General features: G+C 40.0%; 3 protein-coding genes across 5 annotated transcripts; all 3 read left to right on the forward strand.

Moving 5' to 3' along the window:
* Nucleotides 1–5,576: 5,576 nt before the first annotated feature.
* Nucleotides 5,577–8,301, forward strand: LOC121980932 (60S ribosomal protein L17-1-like). Its single transcript, XM_042533213.1, has 7 exons — nucleotides 5,577–5,716; nucleotides 5,808–5,844; nucleotides 6,235–6,275; nucleotides 7,262–7,492; nucleotides 7,569–7,671; nucleotides 7,758–7,825; nucleotides 8,080–8,301. Exons 1-7 carry the CDS (start codon nucleotides 5,714–5,716, stop codon nucleotides 8,119–8,121), a joined length of 525 nt encoding a protein of 174 aa, XP_042389147.1. The 5' UTR covers nucleotides 5,577–5,713; the 3' UTR covers nucleotides 8,122–8,301.
* Nucleotides 8,302–9,583: 1,282 nt separating this feature from the next.
* Nucleotides 9,584–11,008, forward strand: LOC121983000 (NAC domain-containing protein 21/22-like). Of its 2 annotated transcripts, none has more exons than XM_042535993.1 (3): nucleotides 9,584–9,987; nucleotides 10,071–10,339; nucleotides 10,451–11,008. In XM_042535993.1, exons 1-3 carry the CDS (start codon nucleotides 9,780–9,782, stop codon nucleotides 10,787–10,789), a joined length of 816 nt encoding a protein of 271 aa, XP_042391927.1. In that variant the 5' UTR covers nucleotides 9,584–9,779; the 3' UTR covers nucleotides 10,790–11,008. The 2 variants fall into 2 exon arrangements, with proteins under 2 accessions (XP_042391927.1, XP_042391928.1); XM_042535994.1 differs by having other exon boundaries at nucleotides 9,589–9,987; nucleotides 10,454–11,006.
* A 1,918-nt stretch (nucleotides 11,009–12,926) lies between these two features.
* Nucleotides 12,927–18,415, forward strand: LOC121980933 (cryptochrome-1-like). Of its 2 annotated transcripts, XM_042533215.1 has the most exons (6): nucleotides 12,927–13,182; nucleotides 13,288–13,791; nucleotides 14,866–15,087; nucleotides 16,139–16,851; nucleotides 17,326–17,994; nucleotides 18,201–18,415. In XM_042533215.1, the coding sequence occupies exons 2-6, from the start codon at nucleotides 13,479–13,481 to the stop codon at nucleotides 18,261–18,263; spliced, it is 1,980 nt and encodes a 659-aa protein (XP_042389149.1). In that variant the 5' UTR covers nucleotides 12,927–13,182; nucleotides 13,288–13,478; the 3' UTR covers nucleotides 18,264–18,415. The 2 variants fall into 2 exon arrangements, with proteins under 2 accessions (XP_042389149.1, XP_042389148.1); XM_042533214.1 differs by having other exon boundaries at nucleotides 12,927–13,791.
* Nucleotides 18,416–18,759: the final 344 nt, after the last annotated feature.

Genomic DNA, 18,759 nt, shown 5'->3' on the forward strand with positions numbered 1-18,759 from the left:
CCAGGAAGCGCCCGCCTTTTGCTCCGAACAAGCACTTCTGAGGATTAAGCTTGACTCCGTATCTTCTTAATGTTTGGAAGGTCTCCTCCATATCCGCATAGAGATCGACCGCCCGGAAGGACTTGATAAGTATGTCGTCCATGTACACTTCCAAGTTGCGTCCGATCTACTCCCTGAATACCTTGTTCATCAGACACTGGTAGGTAGCTCCTGCATTCTTCAGCCCGAACGACATTACATTGTAGCAGTAGGTGTCGTCTGCCGTGACGAAGCTGACCTTCTCCTGGTCTTCTCGGGCGAGCGGCACTTGATGGTAGCCTTGGTATGCATCCAGTATGCATATCAGCTCGCACCCGGCCGTGGAGTCCACCAGTTGATCGATCCGGGGCAAGGGGTAGAAGTCCTTCGGGCATACCTTGTTCAAGTCCCGGAAATCAATGCATATTCTCCACTTATTACCCGGCTTAGAGACAAGAACCACATTTGCGAGCCAACTCGGGAATTGCACTTCCCTTATGTGGCCGGCCTCCAGAAGCTTCTCTACCTCCGCCCAGATAATTACATTCTGTTCAGCGCTGAAGTCTCTCTTCCTTTGCTTCACTGGCCGAGCGTCCGGCCGGACGTGAAGCTCGTGCTGCGCTACGCTTGGCGAGACCCCTGGCAGCTCATGGGTCGACCAAGCGAAGACGTCACAGTTTCGCCGTAGGCATTTGATCAGTTTTTCCTTCTGCTTCTCCTCCAGGTCGGATGCTATGAAGGTGGTGGCCTCCGGTCGGGAAGAGTCAATCTGCACCTTCTCATTTTCTTCGTAAACCAAAGAAGGTGGTTTTTCAGTTATAGTATTTACCTCGACTCGCGGCACTTTCCGAGCGGACTTGGCTTCGGCTCGGACCATCTCCACATAGCATCTTCGAGCCGCCAGTTGGTCTCCCCGCACCTCTCCTACTTGATCTTCCACCGGGAACTTGATCTTTTGGCAGAAGGTAGAGACGACCGCCCGGAACTTGTTGAGAGCCGGTCATCCCAAAATAACGTTGTACGCAGAAGGAGCATCAACCACGATGAAGCTGGTGGTCCTTGTCCTTCTGAGTGGCTCCTCTCCCAACGAGATAGCCAGCCGGACTTGGCCGACCGACAGAACTTCGTTCCCAGTGAACCCGTAGAGGGGGGTCGTCATTGCCAATAGTTCAGGTCGGTCGATTTACAGTTGGTCGAAGGCCTTCTTGAATATTATGTTGACCGAGCTGCCTGTGTCAATGAAAATACGGTGAATAGTATAGTTAGCTATTACCGCTCGAATGATCAGGGCGTCATCGTACGGGACTTCGACTCCCTCGAGGTCCCTAGGCCCAAAGCTGATCTCGGGTCCGCTCGCCCTTTCCTGGCTGCAGCCGACCGCATGTATCCTCAGCTGCCTTGCGTGTGCCTTTCTGGCTCTATTGGAATCTCCTCCGGCCGGGGCTCCGGCGATGATGTTGATCTCGCCTCAAGATGCGTTGCCCCTATTCTCCTCCTCCCGAGCGGATGGTCGAGGTCGTTCATGCGACGCCCGATGGTGCACTCCGGGCTGCTGACGATACTGCCGCTCGGGGGATCTTCTTTCTATTCTTTGAACGGGGCTCCATTGTCGATGTCGCCGGTCTGGTGAAGGTGATCGGCGGCGGTAACTCCTTGGCGCGGGATGAGCGAGGGGGGGGGGGGGAGGCTCCGAGAGTCGCGGGTGTTGTGAGTAGCTGACTGATGGAGTGAACAAAACATCGAGGTTCATACCTTCCCCTTGGGCTTGGGCCGATCAGCCGCGACTTGCTGGACGGCGTGCGACCGAGTGTGCTGATGAGGACCGGCGACTTCGGTTCTCGGTCCTCTGGGAGGCTGGTGACTGACGGGCTGCTTCCGCTCGGCGGAAGCTGGTTGGTCATTCAGGTCTTCATTTCTTCTTGCCGCCTGGGCTTCCTCCACATTTATGTATTCATTGGCCTTATACAGCATATGGTCGTAGTCCCGAGGCGGCTTTCGGACGAGCGAGCGGAAGAAATCACCGTCCACAAGCCCTTGCGTGAACGTGTTCATCATTGTTTCCGAGGTGACCGTTGGAATGTCCATGGCCACCTGGTTGAAGCGTTGGATGTAAGCTCGAAGCGGTTCCCTCGCGCCTTGCTTGATGGCGAACAGATTGACGCTGGTTTTCTGGTGGCGCCTGCTGCTCACAAAATGATGGAGGAACGCCGTTCGAAATTCTTTAAAACTTGTGATAGATCCGTCCGGCAGCCTCCGGAACCACTGATGCGCCGATCCCGAGAGAGTGGTGAGGAACACTCGGCACTTCATACCATCTGTGTACTGATGCAGAGTGACAGTGTTGTCGAATTTATCCAGATGGTCGTCTGGGTCGGTTGTCCCGTTGTACTCCCCGATCGCAGGGGCACATAATGCCTCGGCAGCGGATCACGCAGGATGACATCTGAGAATTGCCGGTTGATCCGCTCGGGTGACGCGTCTGTTCGGGGTGCCTTTCCTTTTCTAACGTCCCGGACGGGTGCTTCGTCCGATGAAGATCCCTTGTCTTGATTAGCTTGCGCTACCTCCGAGGGCGTCTGGAACAGAGCCCGATGAAAAGGTATCGGGGCGAGCGGCACCCCCATCTGGGTGTCGGCCGGTCCCTTATTTTGCCCCCATATTGAGAGCTGCTCCTGCCTATCTTCGGGTGGCGCTCGGCCCCCCGAGGCTGATGTCGCCTGCTGCGCTGCCCGCTCGGCCTGAGCTTTCTGCTGCTGCTTCACGATTTTTGCTGCTCGCGCCTGGATGAATGCTTTGGGCTCCTCGGGAGAGAGCGTTACCAGAAGTTGACGTCTAGCTTCTTCCATCTTCTTGGCTCGGATTCAGGTGTGTTCCCACAGACAGCGCCGATTTGATCCAGTCCGAGCGCTGAGTCGACGGACGCTGGGGACGTGGCACGCTCCGCTGTCTCCGACTGTTGGTGTAGATCTCCGGCGAACCTGCAAAGAAGTCAAGCCGAGAGGGGTTTCCCGGCGATGGCCCTCCGACGCTCAAGTCAGACAACGAGAAATGAGAGAGACAGCGTAACTGTGGCTACAGTGAGATAGCGCATACCTTCGTCGACGTCTGGGGGTCCTTATATAGGACCCCAGGGAGGCACGAGCACGCTTCTCGATGCATGCACGCTTCCCCAAACATACCTTAATGAGCCCATGTCAGAAAAGTACCTCTGACGTCATTCCGCAATCGTCCGAGCATATCCCGAATGTGACGGTGGAAGCTTCCACCGTATGATCCTGTGTACGGCTTGGCCGCCAACTCTGCTGCTTGTCGGCGACAGATGTCTCGAGGATGATGTTATCCCCTGTCTCCTTTGTCCTCTTGCGCCTCCTGTCTGTTCCAGGGCTGAGCGGTTCGGCCGCTCGGCAAGCATATCACTTCTGCCCCGGTTGTAGGTGTCGGTCCGACCGGGAGGACTCCCGATCGTATGCTCGGATGAGATTGCTCCTGCCTCTTTGTTGCCTTGTGCTCCGGCTGAACGAACCGCTCGGCCATGAAACCTTTTTACCTTGAGCATCGGAAACCCGACCCCTAGTCGGGTTGTCTTTCATTCGGCGGGGGATTCACGGCCGGTCGGCATGCTTCGTCCGATCGATTGGCCTGCTTCGTCCGATCGATTGGGTCTCGGGGTTGAATCTCTTGACCTTTGACCTCCACGTGCCGTTGACCTTCCGCCAACGAGGATCCCCCGTCCTTACCACCGGATCAATATATATATATACAGAAGTGATATGCTGCGGACAAAGCCGTGCGGACCGCTGCGGACATGCCTTCCTGATCGGTCACCAGACCGATCAGGGAACCTCCTGATCGGTCTCTGGACCGATCAGGGAACCGATCATTTTCTGATCGGTCATTTTCTGATCATTTTTCGATCACTTCTGTATATATATATATATATGATCTTAATACGTTACATGATAAATCCCACATGACATGACATGGTTCACAAGTCACAACTTAGGGCAATGGGCGTGCCATTAGTCGTGTATTTGCTTACACCATAGAGATAATTTTTCTGTTAGTTCGTTTACCAAATAAATTTGTATCTCATTTATGCACATTTAGAAGAAGATTTGTATCATTTGTAAAATGGGGGGGCGTTTGGTTTAGGGGATTAAGAGTGGGGAATGGGAATAGGAATCATTGATTACCATTATTAATGTTTGAATTATAGGAATAGGAATGCAAATAAGGGAATGAATCCTTGAAATTGGGTAATAACTCATTCCCATGTATCTCCCCTTCAATGAGTCATTACCCTATTTTCATCAATCAAAATATCCCTTATTCCAAAAATACCCTTGAGCTGAAACTAAAATTTTCCCCTTAATATCAAATATCAAAATATATTTATTTATTTTTCTTTCATATCACTTCTCTCTCCTTTTTCTCTCTCATCATTTTATCAACACTTTCTCTCTCATATCACACTCTCTTTCCTTTTTTTTCTTATTACACTTTCTCTCTCATCATACTTTCTCTCTCCTCAATCTCTCCCATCACACTCGCTTTTCTCTTTTTTTCTCATTTCACTTTCGCTCTCATCATACTTTCTCTCTCCTCAATCTCTCTTGCCACACTCCCTCTTTTTTTTCCTCAACACACTTTCTCTCTCATCATACTTTCTCTCTCATCATATTTTATCTCTCCTCAATCTCTCACATCACACTCAATGTTTTCTTTTTTTCATCACACTTTCTCTCTCATCATACTTTATCTCTCACCATACTTTCTCTCTCCTCAATCTCTCTCATTACACTCTCTCCTCATTTTTTCTCATTACATTTTATCTCTTTTCATCCTCTCCTATCGTACTTTCTCTCACATCATATTTTCTCTCTCATTATGCTCTTTCTCCTATCACACTCTCTTTTCTCATTTTCTTTCATCACATTTTCTCTCTCTTCATTCTTTCACATCACACTTTCTCTCTCTTTATTTTTTCTCATCACACTTTCTCTCTCATCATACTTTTACTCTCATCATTCTCTTTCATCATATTTTTCTCTCACATTCATCTTTCTCTCATATCTAATTTTTTTTCTTATTTTTCTTTAAGGGTAAAAAAGGAAATTTTGATTTATTCCGATAGAAAATATACAACTAACCAAACATTGCTTTTAAGAATGATATCCATGCTCATACCCATTCCCATTCCATAATATAATGATTCTCATTCCGATTCCTATTTCTAACAAAGAACCAAACGCTCCCTGAGTTATTTGTATTCATCTTCTGTTTTGTTGCTACAATTTTGAATATAATATATTAGTTGTATTTAAAAATTAGAGTAAAAGAAAAAAAGTATTTTCCACAGAAATAATTCTTTTTTTTTAAAAAAAGTTTAACATTAATTTTCTTTTTATATGAAATGCAGTTTTTTTTACTAACTGTGTTTTAAAAAGATTAACATTAATGTCAAAAAAAAAAAAAATCAACGACAAATATTTGTTTATATCATATAAGAAAATTACATATTAAGAACTTTTGGAAATCAAACAGGCCCATTAGGGTTTCCTTAGAAGCCCACTTTAGCCCTAGTTTCGCTCATCCCAATCGTCTATTTAAAGAGTCGCAGGGTTCCATTCAGCGTCCTAAGCCGCCACTCTGCTGCACAGGGAGAGTCGAGGATCCTGAAAAATCATTTGCAGTCATGGTGAGATCCATCATTCCGGTTACCTCGAGAAGTTAGGTTTGGTGGTAATCCGATGCTAATCTGTTTTTTGTGTTCCAATCTTTTCAATCAGGTGAAGTATTCGAGGGACCCTTCCAATCCAACCAAGTGTAAGTTTCCTCCTACTTTCCTTTCTTCTTCTCGCCGGTGTCTTCTTCGCTTCAAGTTTCGATTTTGGTTGTTCTCTACTGTTTTTCTTTGAATCATGCTTTTGAGTTGGTTTTCCCCTCTTATTTATCCATTAGATTGGCGTGATGAAAGCGGAAGTTTTGAACTTTGGGGCCTATTTGTTTTTCTAATGTGGTTTCTATGATTTAGTTTTTTTCCTTGACATGAGCGGGGCTGGACTTGTGATTATAACCGCAGTTTTGTGTTGCTTGAAGGGGGAACGTTCTTCCTTTACCTTTACCTTTACTGTTGTCATATACTACTTTAATTTCCCGATTATGTTGTTTAAGTTACTTGTTATTCTTCTTAAGTTTTTTTTTTGGTTCATGCAGCTGCTAAGGCTATGGGTCATGACTTGAGGGTTCACTTCAAGGTACATTGTAGATATTTGCTATTCTATTCTTAAAAAAAAAATTTGGAAAAAATTTACTTGCTAAAAATTCTAAGACAATGCATCTCAACTCCCCTTTCTGAGAATGGTGTCAGTGTGATTGATAAAAAACATGATGCTAAAAAATGATTGCTTTGTTGGTAGTATGTTTCAAATCTTATGTGCTATTTGGATTGGTAAGGATTAATTAAGTATCTGATTAATGAAGAAGGTTTTTCATGATTTTAGTTATCTAATAGGTTTTAGTTTATTGTATAAGACATTAGTGCACACATGGCAAATTGTTATTGTATACAGAAGTTATTTTATTGGTTATTTTTATGATAATGTATGGCCAGGCAACAGATGCATATTTGTATATGTGCATTGCTGCTCATTGATTTATGTCCATTGAATGCATAAATAATATGCATCTTTTTGTTGAGCTCATTGATTTATGTCCATTGAATGCATAAATAATAAGCATATTTTGGTTGAGCTTATTGATTAACATACAAAAACTAACATTTAATTAAAACCTATATTTAAACATATCTAAATTACCCTTTTTCTTCTTATTTGTAATATATTTTCAATAGACATTTTTGTGAATTTAGTTGTATGTTTACTTGTATCAATAGTTTAATAAAATTATTTGCATTGCTAGAGTATATTAATAGTTGTACTTGCTTAGGCATAAACTATTGATCCTGTCATGTTCTTCCTGTCTGATGATTCTCAATTCTGTTACAACACCTTACTTCTTTAAGTTATTATTGTTGGAAATAAGCGTTTATTATTGAGTATCATAACATTGTTATTTGTAATCTTTGTGACCTTTATTGATAAGAGTTTTGACCATTTTGATTATTCTCAGTAGTCATTAAGCAAAATTACATGTTTACATCTTGATTATGTCACCAGAACACTCATTGATAGTGCACATTCATATAGTACATTACATGTTTAAAATTTGATTATGTCAACAGAACACCCGTGAAACCGCACAGGCGATTAGGAAACTACCTCTATCAAAGGCGAAAAGATATTTGAACGACGTCATTGCTCATAAGCAGGCTATTCCCTTCCGGAGGTTTTGTCGTGGAGTAGGCCGAACTGCTCAGGCCAAGGGCAGGCACCCGAATGGGCAGGGTCGTTGGCCTGTGAAATCAGCTGGATTCATTTTAGATCTCCTAAAGAATGCTGAAAGCAATGCAGAGGTATTATGGATACCGGCAATGAATTTCTAGCTTCAGTGCTCTGCTTATATTGCTAACTTTTGTTTCTGTTATGTAGGTCAAGGGCTTGGATATTGACTCACTCTTCATTTCACACATACAAGTTAACCAGGCCCAGAAGCAGAGGCGCAGGACGTACCGTGCTCACGGTAGAATCAACCGTAAGTAACCCCCCCAAGCTAAAATGTTTCTTATTTTTTTTTAAAAAAATCAATATATAATTGAGCTGCAATGTTCTTTATTGCAGCCTATATGTCCTCTCCTTGCCATATTGAACTTATATTGTCTGAGAAGGAAGAGTCAGTCAAAAAAGAGGTAATCTCCTTCCTTTCAAAGTTATTCTCAAGAATATCTGTCTTATTCGAATATTCGGAAGAACTTACTCAAAACGTTATTGAAAATTGCCGTTTTCTTTGGGTCCATTCATCTGTTCTCATTTCTTTCAATGAAAGAATAAATTCTTAGAAATTATTCCCTTTGGAAACATCCCAACCTTTTTCATTCTTTGTATTGCCATTTATTTTTTTGTCGTTAATAATTTCTGGTTGCATCATCTTTTGTTGCTGCAGCCTGAGACCCAGCTCGCCACCAGCAAATCCCGGAAAGCTTAGCCAATTAGAAGCGAGACATCTCCACAGGCATAGCTTTTGGTTTACTGGATGCTAATATTACTTGCTTGTCATTTTGGTATTTGAAGCATTTACTTGGGCATGTAACAAATCATTATCAAATTGCTTTTGTGCTCGATGAGTTTGTTCTAGCTACTCTTTTCAATGGGAAAACTTCTATTATATTTTGGCCTCTTTAAATTTTTTCTGTAATCTTTGTTAGCCCCAAGTTCATAGTCTTTGGAGCTTAACGTGTGATCAAGGAACTTGTTTGTAGGTTCCTGCAAGAAAATAAGATAGAATATTTCGTGCAAGTATCTTGATTTCAAGGTTCGCTTTCAGTCTCTCAATCACTAGTTAAACCATGCTTGCAAACAAACGCTTCTCCACTCTCCCAAGTGATCATGTGAACTCCACACCTAACTTGCTAAGAAGTCGTACGTATGTTGATTTATTCTTGTCATGTACAAACAATAGTCTTCTCTGCTCCGTCATTATCATTAATTAATTAACTAACTGCCAAAATGATGTATTTGGTGATGCAATCTATTCCATTCTGTTATTCATGAAGTAATACCTGATGGAATATTAATCACTTGTTAAAGGTTTTTTTAATGCGAAGCCTAATTATTGTTGGAAAGTAGTTGAAGTGTAAGCTTTGCTTTTTTATGTTGTGATTCTATGTATAATTTATCAGGATTTATCTCAACCAAAAAACAAACACAGTTTTTCTTAATGAAAATAAAATAGAATACTCTACAAATCTATTGATAAAAACGACGCTAGGGAATGGCTGTATCAAAAGGATTGGCGGCTGAATGCCCATTATTAAAAGACACGTGGAGGAGTGACAAAGAAGCAATCTGGTGGTGAAAGAAAGGGAACATGGAGTCGTCACTCTTTGTACAAACTCTACTATTTAAAAATTTTAAATTATTAAATATATAAATAGAGAGAGAAAATAAATAAATAAACTCCCAATAATGGAGTTTAATAATTGAAATCTGATGTGATGTATCTCAACTCTTTCAACACCAACATTTGTTTGCCTAATATCTGCATGGACCCTAGTTTTTTGTTTTCTTTTGTTTTAAAATCACTCAATAATTTGCTCGACAATATTTTATATTATATTTTCTTTTTAAAAAGTATGATACAATGAATAAAATGTGATCAATTAATGACGCATGTCCTGAAAAAAAAAACTCCTCTCAGGGAGATTAATTAATGCTTAACACAACCCTACCCAATTGCTCGTGACTTGTAGTGATCAAACACTGCAAATTGTGAACAGTAGGATTCCCTCGGGGCCACTTAAGTTAATAATTTCTCCATTTATCATTAATTATAATTACATCATATGCTGATGTGTCCACGTCACAATTATTATTATTATTATTTTTTCTCGTACTGCACCATCCAAGTGTATAACAAACTCCATTGATCTCTTTTGAATTATTGATCACCGTGCTTTGCTCTTCCTTCGACCTTCTTCATAACAAGCAACCGTGGAAGAATATATATATATATATATATATACAGAAGAAGCAACTTCAAGACGCCTGCTCATTAAAGCGTTAAAGGTTTTGGATAAAGTAGGAAATTAACAGTGTATATATATATATATACATACATATCGATCAAGTTTTGGTAATTAATTAATGGGATTGAGGGAGATAGAGGCGAGGCTGCCTCCAGGGTTCAGATTCTACCCGAGCGACGAAGAGTTGGTGTGCCACTACCTCTACAACAAGGTAGTAACTCAGTGGAGCCATGACGATCAGGAAGGAGAAGGAGAAGGAGAAGGAGAAGCTGAAGGAACGATGGTGGAGGTGAATTTGCACACCAACGAGCCATGGGAGCTTCCAGGTTTGTTCTTTAATTAATTAATCAAACACACGCATCAAATTAAAGGTGGTTAATTAACGTGGAATTATATTATTATATTGCAGATGTAGCTAAACTGAGCACTGCGGAGGAGTGGTACTTCTTTAGCTTCCGCGACCGCAAGTACGCGACTGGATTGCGCTCCAATCGAGCCACCAAATCGGGTTATTGGAAAGCTACGGGGAAAGATCGAGTCATTTGTGATCCGAGAACGCAGGTCGTCGTGGGGATGAGGAAGACGCTGGTGTTTTACAGAGGTCGAGCTCCCAATGGGACCAAGACTGCTTGGGTCATGCATGAGTTTCGCCTTCAAACTTCCAATTCTCCTCCCCAGGTATTAATTAATTAATTAACTCTTTATTTTAAAGACAGGAAATTTAATAAGTTTTTGTTTTTTTTTTAAAAAAAAACTTTATTCGTCGCAAATTAATACTTCTCATCGAAGCAGGAGGATTGGGTTCTGTGCAGAGTGTTCCACAAGAGGAAAGGATCAGGAGATCAAGCAGCAGCGGTAGCTCATGACACAACTTTGAGCTCGCCACCATCTTCTTCTTCGCCTCCTCGACAGCTCATGAACCCGCCCGTGGCAGCAGCAGATCATGGAGCAGTAGTGTTCACCGACCATTTCATGTCCCATGACGATCTCTCTAATTCCCTGCTGCATTACTGCAGCTCATCATCAGAGCAGGATGAGCTAGGGTTCTTGGCGGACGTGGGGTTGGATCAGATAATTCAGCAGCACAGCTTGGGGGTTCATCAGACACCGAGGTGGCAGTATCACTAATTATTGTCTAATTAATTAGAGTTTATTTTGGATGGATCAGCTGGGAAAAGTCGATTTGAATGTGAAAGACTGTGACTGCAATGCACATTACATTGTTTATATATATATATATATATATATATGTCTGTGTACATGTATATGTATATATTTATATATACGCATATCTTATTATATATTGTAATTTTCAGTACGTGTAATATATAATGATTGCATTTCTTAATCGACTATATACATGAATATATTTTTGAAGTCGAGTGGAATTAGACGCGCGTGCCTTGGGCTAACCCAGGATTCATAGAAAGTTTGTCGATGATCATTGACCCGAGTTCATATATCACACAGATGATTAGAGACGTTGAGTGCATGCATGCACTTAATCTTGAAATGGTTTAGGGCAATCATTTTGCATCAATAACACCGAAATCCGACAGCTTGGAGACTTTCTGCTACGTCTCGATGGAAGATTGTCACCGGTGGCGGCGATCCTTAGTCGATCATGAAAAGAGAAAGGGGGGAACTTTTCGAGGTCGAAGAGATGATCGGAGAGCGTTCCGCCGGAGATGAACTCGAAGACGAGCAGCGGGAACTCGGTCGGTCTCGAGGCAGCAGACGAAGAGCTAGCTTGACGTTACGGTGGCTGGTCTGCGACAGGATGAAGACCTCGTTGATGAGCCGGCCGACTCGCTCTGGTTGGTGATCGATCTTGGGCTTCTTGATGGCCACCACACGCAGGCCGGTCAGACAAAATGTTGCCGTGCCCTTGTCAACGGTTAACAAGACATCGGCACCATGTCAACGACATGTTGCAACCGGCCAGACATGGATTGGCTTTGAGGAAATTCTCTGGATCACTTTTTACGCGCGGTTTAGAAAATATTTTCTTTTTATATATTGATAGGATGTATTGTCCTCATCTATTTTATAAGTGGGGATTGTACATCCCCATCAATATATACAAAGGGAGTATTCTTTGGACCGCTTCCAGAGGATCCGGCTTAGGATTGGCTTGGCTCGGCCTGGGCGGCTTGATGGACATCGGAAAAATAAAAACTAAAAATTAAAATTAAATTAACGAGGGAGTTCACACGTAAATAGTATTGTAAATGAATCAAGAATTCGTAAACAAATTTAGTGTCATGTTTATGTTCATTTAATATACACAAAATCAATTAAACAAACAATTTTGAATAGATATATATCTAGCTCGTTAATATTCATGAACAATATTCATAAATAATGTTCGTGGACAATAATTATGAATAATGTTTATGAATCATGTTCATTAATAAAATTTGTATTAATATATTAAATAAATAAAATAAAATACATGAAGAAGTTTGAATTAAAGATCAAATAAGTTTAAATTAAAAATTCCATAATATTTAAATGAACCAAGCTCAAATTAAATTTGAATTGAGAACTTAATAATATCTAAACGAATAAAGTTCAAGTTAAACTTTAAATAAACTCAAACTTATAAAAAAATAAATTAAGCTAAATTTGAATAATTATTTCAAAATTTTAATTTATTTTAAACTCGATTCAATTTGACCCGACTATCTTATCAAATAAATTTAAATACTCTAAAACTCAACTCGACTCATTACATCTGAGCTCATTACATCTGTATGCGTAAAGTAATTACTTAAGCATTAGATAATATCAAAATATAAATAGCTCATCCACTGAATTAGTATGGTCACGTGGTCCAGTTCAAACCGAATCGAGCCGCTGCGTCGTGACTGGACCAGTCCCACAGCCAAATGGGCTGCCGGGCCCGACACTAACAGCGACATCCCGGTGGGCCCCAGGCTTCTCGGCATGGGCTGCATTGTGCAACTGATGTGACGTTCGACGCGACACTATTAAAATCCACTTCTTATATTTATTTTCAATAAATAATATTTCGCACCATAAAATAATTATATATATTATTATTCAAGTTAATTCCAGAATTATTCACGATGGGGGAGAGTGTAGATTGAGCATTTGAAATTCTTTATTTCCCCCTTTAAATTATTATAATAATGTTAAATATATTAATGAATAACACGAGATCGAATTATTTTGAAATAAAGCTTGATTGTAACATTTTTAAATATTAAAGGGTCAATTTGAAATTTTGGTATGAAAAAAATAGCAGAGTCGAGATCGAGGACAACGCTCGTTACGGATTCCAAAAGCAGAGAGGTTTTGATTTTTACTTGTGGTCGGTAGAACTGACTGAAAATTTGGGAGTGAGATTTCTCCGATTGGACGGAGGCACCTCGGGATCTTGGATTGAAGCAGACCATCATTGATTACCAGATCTTGGGAGAAAGATTTTGTTTGGCTCCCATGCTTGTGTTACTGCGCTGCGGATGATTGGGTGGATCTTATGGTCTTCTTGCTGGGTAGGGTCGGCCGTTCGAAGATTGGGCAATCTCATTCCTCAACTATTTTCTTTCTTTCATTTTTTTTCCTTCTGAAAAACTCTTCTTTTGAATGATGGATGCAAGTTTGGAAGAATTGGAGCGGTTTGTTTCGAGATTGGTGCGTTCCTTTCCCAAAATTTAGGATTTTGCCTTGGGTTGGGTTAGGGGAGCAACTTGACTTGAGGAGTCTCTTGCAACTTTGCCTTGTTGTGCAAGAAAGCGCTCGCCTTTGGTTGAGTTTCTGGTGGCGATGAGCGCCTGAGGTTGCTGCGGCGATGGGAAGCGGACCCAAGACGGTCGTCTGGTTCAGGAGAGATTTAAGGATCGAGGACAATCCGGCCTTGGCGGCCGCCGCCAGGGACGGCTGCGTCCTCCCTGTCTTCATTTGGTGTCCGGGCGAGGAGGGCCAGTTCTACCCTGGTCGAGTCTCTAGATGGTGGCTGAAGCAGTCGCTCATACACCTTGAACAGTCGTTGAGGTCCCTTGGCACTTCTCTCGTGTTCATCAGAGCTGAGAGCACTCTTGCTGCTCTCTTGCAGTGCATTGATGCCATTGGAGCTACTAGATTGGTTTATAATCATCTTTATGGTAAGTTTGAGAGTTTTTTCCTGAGTAATAGCGCAACAGGTGTTGTTTCATGAATATTTTTCTATTTCCTGGATGAGCACGTCAACAACTAGATCACGAGATGTATTGATTGTTCGCTCCATATGGTTTTCTGTTAGAAAATTATGTCCATGTTTAGTGATTGAATAACGATTTTTGTCAGCGGGAGGTGAGCTTCACAAACATCTAAGTGATACAAGTTCGACTCATGAACAAATTTATTGAAGAAAAAAAACGAAGTAAAATTTTGATAAACATAATAAAATCATACTGTCATTATCATGGCATCAGCAAGCTCCTCGTTGTCCTGCCCTTTGACTATTTGTTAGAAAATGATGCTTGTGTTCACCGTTTGAACAAGATGTTTTTGAATAGGATCTGACAGCTTTAATCTCAAGTATCCTGTGAAAATTAATTATTCCAAGTTAAATTAGTTTTCAATAATGTTCTCTGTTATTTATGTTTTGACAATTATTGCCATCAGGGACAAGTAGTACATATCATTTAGACAATATTGCAAACGTGGATACAAATTGATCCCTGCACATTTCTATATCAATCGACTTCTGTCATTGTCCTGTTTCAAATTGAATTGCAGTTTATGTCTACAATAATTCGCCCGAACAAGGATAAGGTGTTTTACCTATAAGATTGGATTGCAAATGTTCTACCTTCAGAACAAAGAGAGTGGTCACCTGATTCTTCTCTTACCGATGTAGAGAGTTTTAGACCTTGTAATAACCTGAACAATAACGAGTATAGTCTACATCAGTTGGCCTCTTAATTCTTATCCAAAATTGGAAGACTTTAAATATTATTGAAAGTCTAAAATGACAATATGTTTAGAAACTTAACTTATTGTGGCATTGCATTCTCTACTAATCATGTTCAGAACATTCAATGATTTGAATAGCAAGTCTTTTTTAAGCAGCTTGGACTAGCATACATATATTTTTGTATTCAATAGTCAATGAATGTTTATTTTTATTTTGTCTTATCTGAATGTAGTTGTTAATTTCCCCCTACTTTTTCAATTAATCTTCCAATTCTATTTAGATCCTATTTCTGTCGTCCGTGATCATAAAATAAAAAGCCAGCTAGTGAGCCTTGGAATTACTGTTCAAAGTTTTAATGGAGATCTCTTATATGAACCATGGGAAATCTATGATGAGAGTGGGCATGCGTTTACCACCTTTGATGCATTCTGGGAGAAGTGCATGAGCACACCGATTGAGCTAACTTTGCCTCTTCCTCCGTGGAAATTGGTTCCACCTCCAGGTGTTTTGATCTAACGTTTGAGCTTGAGTCATATCTGAACTTTTGTTTGCTTTATTGTGTTTATGGCTATTCATTTTGCTAATTTATTCTTTCTTATTCTACTCCAAATGTCCACTATAGCAACTATTGGTGCATAAGGAAGTAACTTAATTGTAGAACATTTTGTTCTGGGTTAAGCTATGGATCATGCCACTTAAGTATCTAGGAAACACCAAAACTCAAAGTAATCAGTCCTTGTTCCTTGCAAATCAGTTGGAGGTAGTGCAAGTGTCTATTACCAATGGTTCTTCCATATACCTGAAACTTGTGAAACATTCATAAGAGAACTATATGTTCGATCAATAAGATATCTCCATTAACACCTGGGAAATTATGCTTGTGTTCAAGTCAATTGAATGTGCAGGCCTTGATTCTGTCCAGGATAATAGTAAATTGGAATCATATGTTTGCATACTAGATCAAACAAAAAATCTAACATGGAAAGAGGTTTAAATAATGAGAAAGTTGGTATGAAATACAGGTGCAAAAGCATCCATCCATTATGATGGTGGAGTTTATAATCAATATATTTAACTCAAAATCGAATTCAAATTGTTCATGAACATTTGTCCTTATTAAGCTATGGTTCTCATGACCCAGTACTTACTATAGTCAAACATTCAGATTCATCTTTGTTCTTGAGCTTGCCCTCCTTGTTTGAGTAACTCAGGTTTTTTTTTAGTCAGAGTCAGAAGCTTTTCTTCTATTCAGAAATACTAATGGTTCTATCTAGAGAGATTACAAGTTACAATGCTTGCCTGACAATTGCAAGAGCGTTACATATTTATCTAAGGAAAGTATTTGAATATTTTTATCAACTCTTGCAAAACTAATATTTTTAAAGATTGAACTTTTAAATTTTAGATAAGAGGGACAAGATGTACACATATGTCATGCAGGATTCAATTTAAGTACCATTTCCTGCCACTTATGAAGCTTCATGATGTTTAGAAACAAGAATTGATCTGTATTTATATTACTGCATTTCATCTCATTTGTTCTGATGTATCAGGGATGGAAAAGGTTCAGGGTTGTTCAATCGAGGAGCTAGTGCTTGAAAATGAAACTGAAAAATTAAGTAATGCTTTATTAAGCCGGGTCTGGTCTCCTGGCTGGAGCAATGCAGATAAGGTGTTAAGTGAATTTATCAATGGACATCTAGTAGATTATTCTGAAAACAGAATGAAGGTAGAAGACACCACCACTTCCCTGTTATCACCGTATATCCATTTTGGTGAACTTAGTGTTAGAAAAATTTATCAAAATGTTAGAATCAAACAACTGCAATGGACAAAAGATGAGGACTGTAAAAAAGAAGAAAGCGTGAATTTGTTCTTGCGATCAATCGGGCTAAGAGAGTATTCACGTTATCTTTGTTTTAACTTCCCCTTCACACATGAGCGATCACTATTGGGTAATCTTAAGCACTATCCTTGGCGTGTTGATGAAGGTCAGTTTAAGTCTTGGAGACAGGGAAGAACTGGTTACCCCTTAGTGGATGCAGGAATGAGAGAACTTTGGGCAACTGGCTGGCTGCACAACAGAACAAGAGTAATCGTGTCAAGTTTCCTTGTGAAATTTTTGCAGCTTCCCTGGACTTGGGGAATGAAATATTTTTGGGACACATTGCTAGATGCTGATCTTGAAAGTGATATCCTTGGTTGGCAGTATGTTTCAGGTAGCTTACCTGATGGGCACGAGCTCAAACGCATGGACAATCCTGAGGTATGAACCACCTGATGATTTGCTATAAAGAACTCTTATGATTACCAAAAAGGGAAAAGAACACGATTTGATATTGCTAACTGATTTTAGATTTTTGTAAGAACACTATCCACCATAATTTCATATTTTCCTTGCTAAAAGAAATTCATGTCCCTTTTGAAATTGTTGGTAGTCATCATTTATCATTCTAATTAGGCATTATGGTCTTTACTGCTCTAACTCTACTACCCATTAACTGAATAATAGTTATAAAGGGATCATTTATCATTCTAATGTCATATTGTTACATAAATCATCGGTACTTTCATTGTCATTTATATTGCATTGTCTTCTCATGATAATTAATGATTCATTCATATATGCATGTAATGATCTCTTACGGATCTCCCTTCCTGTGAAAACCAGCTCTCACATAGTCCTATCGTCGGTAGTAAAACATTTCTTAGACCCACTGTCTTTTCAATTTGGAATCAGGTTCAAGGTCAGAAGTATAATCCAGATGGTGAATACATAAGGAATTGGATTCCAGAGCTCGCTAGAGTGCCGACTGAATGGATTCATCATCCATGGGATGCTCCCATGGCTGTGCTGAAATCAGCTGGAATTGAGCTAGGTTTGAACTATCCAAGGCCAATTGTAGACATCAATACAGCTATGGAACGACTTGATGATGCTGTGGGCAGAATGTGGGAGCTTGATAGGGCTGCGAAAGTCGCACAATCAAGCAATTCAGACGAAGTTGTGGCTGATAATTTGATTAGTATCAATAGCCTGGACATCCCAAAAGTCATCGTAAAGAAAGAGGTGACTTGTGATTATTCATCCCTTGACCAGAGAGTACCCTCCTTCTACAACATCAAGGATAGCTCAGAGAAGGAGGTGGAAGTGCTAAATGGAGAAAGATCTAATCCTATTGCCTTGTGTTCTCAAGTTGATGCTGCCAAGTCAAAGGATGTCGATCTGATTTCAACCGCTGAATCCTCATCTGCAAGGAAAAGGAGCATCAGTGAGAGTCATTGTGCCGTTCCAACCCATTTCGGCACTCCAGTGGGATATCCTCTACAACAACATGATTCAGTTGACCAACACCATTCAGAAAAATCCAACTCTGATTATCCACCATATCAAATTCTTGATGAAAAGGTAGTTGCTAATACACTTTCAGTTTTGCAGAAGACATGGTTGATTTTTTGTCAAAAATCTTGATATCTTAGAATAAATAAACTTGACAGATCACAGATCCATGTTTATATTGAAATTTACATTTTGATTGATTTACAATATGCTTTTTTGTTTGTGTGTTTGTTTCATATCCAGCTTCTGATATGTAAATGATGTTGTTGATGCAGGAGGAGCACTGCGATGCTGAAAGCAGCTTCCATGGCTTGAGACCATGCAAGAGACTTCCTTAGCATCAACAAGTGGTACCATGGTTATTCAACTGTTGTACATTAACAGTCTTAATTTTCTTTCTGTTTTAGAAAATCGAAACAATAAATGAAACAGTCTGTTTAATCTCGGTCGGTTGAAATAAATGTTCAGCAGGTGAGTCTCTTATAATTAAGAATTTTTTATTCAATTTAATACAGTTGGATATGCGTTTATTCTAAAAACAATTATTTGAAGTTAAATCTATAAGACTAATAATAAATTTAATCCTTGTAAAAAATAAATTAAATTGTATTTTATAAAAGAAGTAAATATAATAAATTTTATATTTATATTTAGATAACATAGAAGAATTTTTGAATGAATATATTAAAAATTAGATATAAAGAGGTATTTATAGAATAATAAAAAAAGAAAATGTTTTATCTAGATAAAATGTATTAGAGATGAATGTAATAGGATATTAATAAACGATGGAGAAATAAACGAACAGAGAAAAATATATTTTTATTAACTTTT

The sequence above is a fragment of the Zingiber officinale genome, chromosome 5A (genome assembly GCF_018446385.1).
Source record: "Zingiber officinale cultivar Zhangliang chromosome 5A, Zo_v1.1, whole genome shotgun sequence".
Lineage (NCBI taxonomy): Eukaryota > Viridiplantae > Streptophyta > Magnoliopsida > Zingiberales > Zingiberaceae > Zingiber > Zingiber officinale.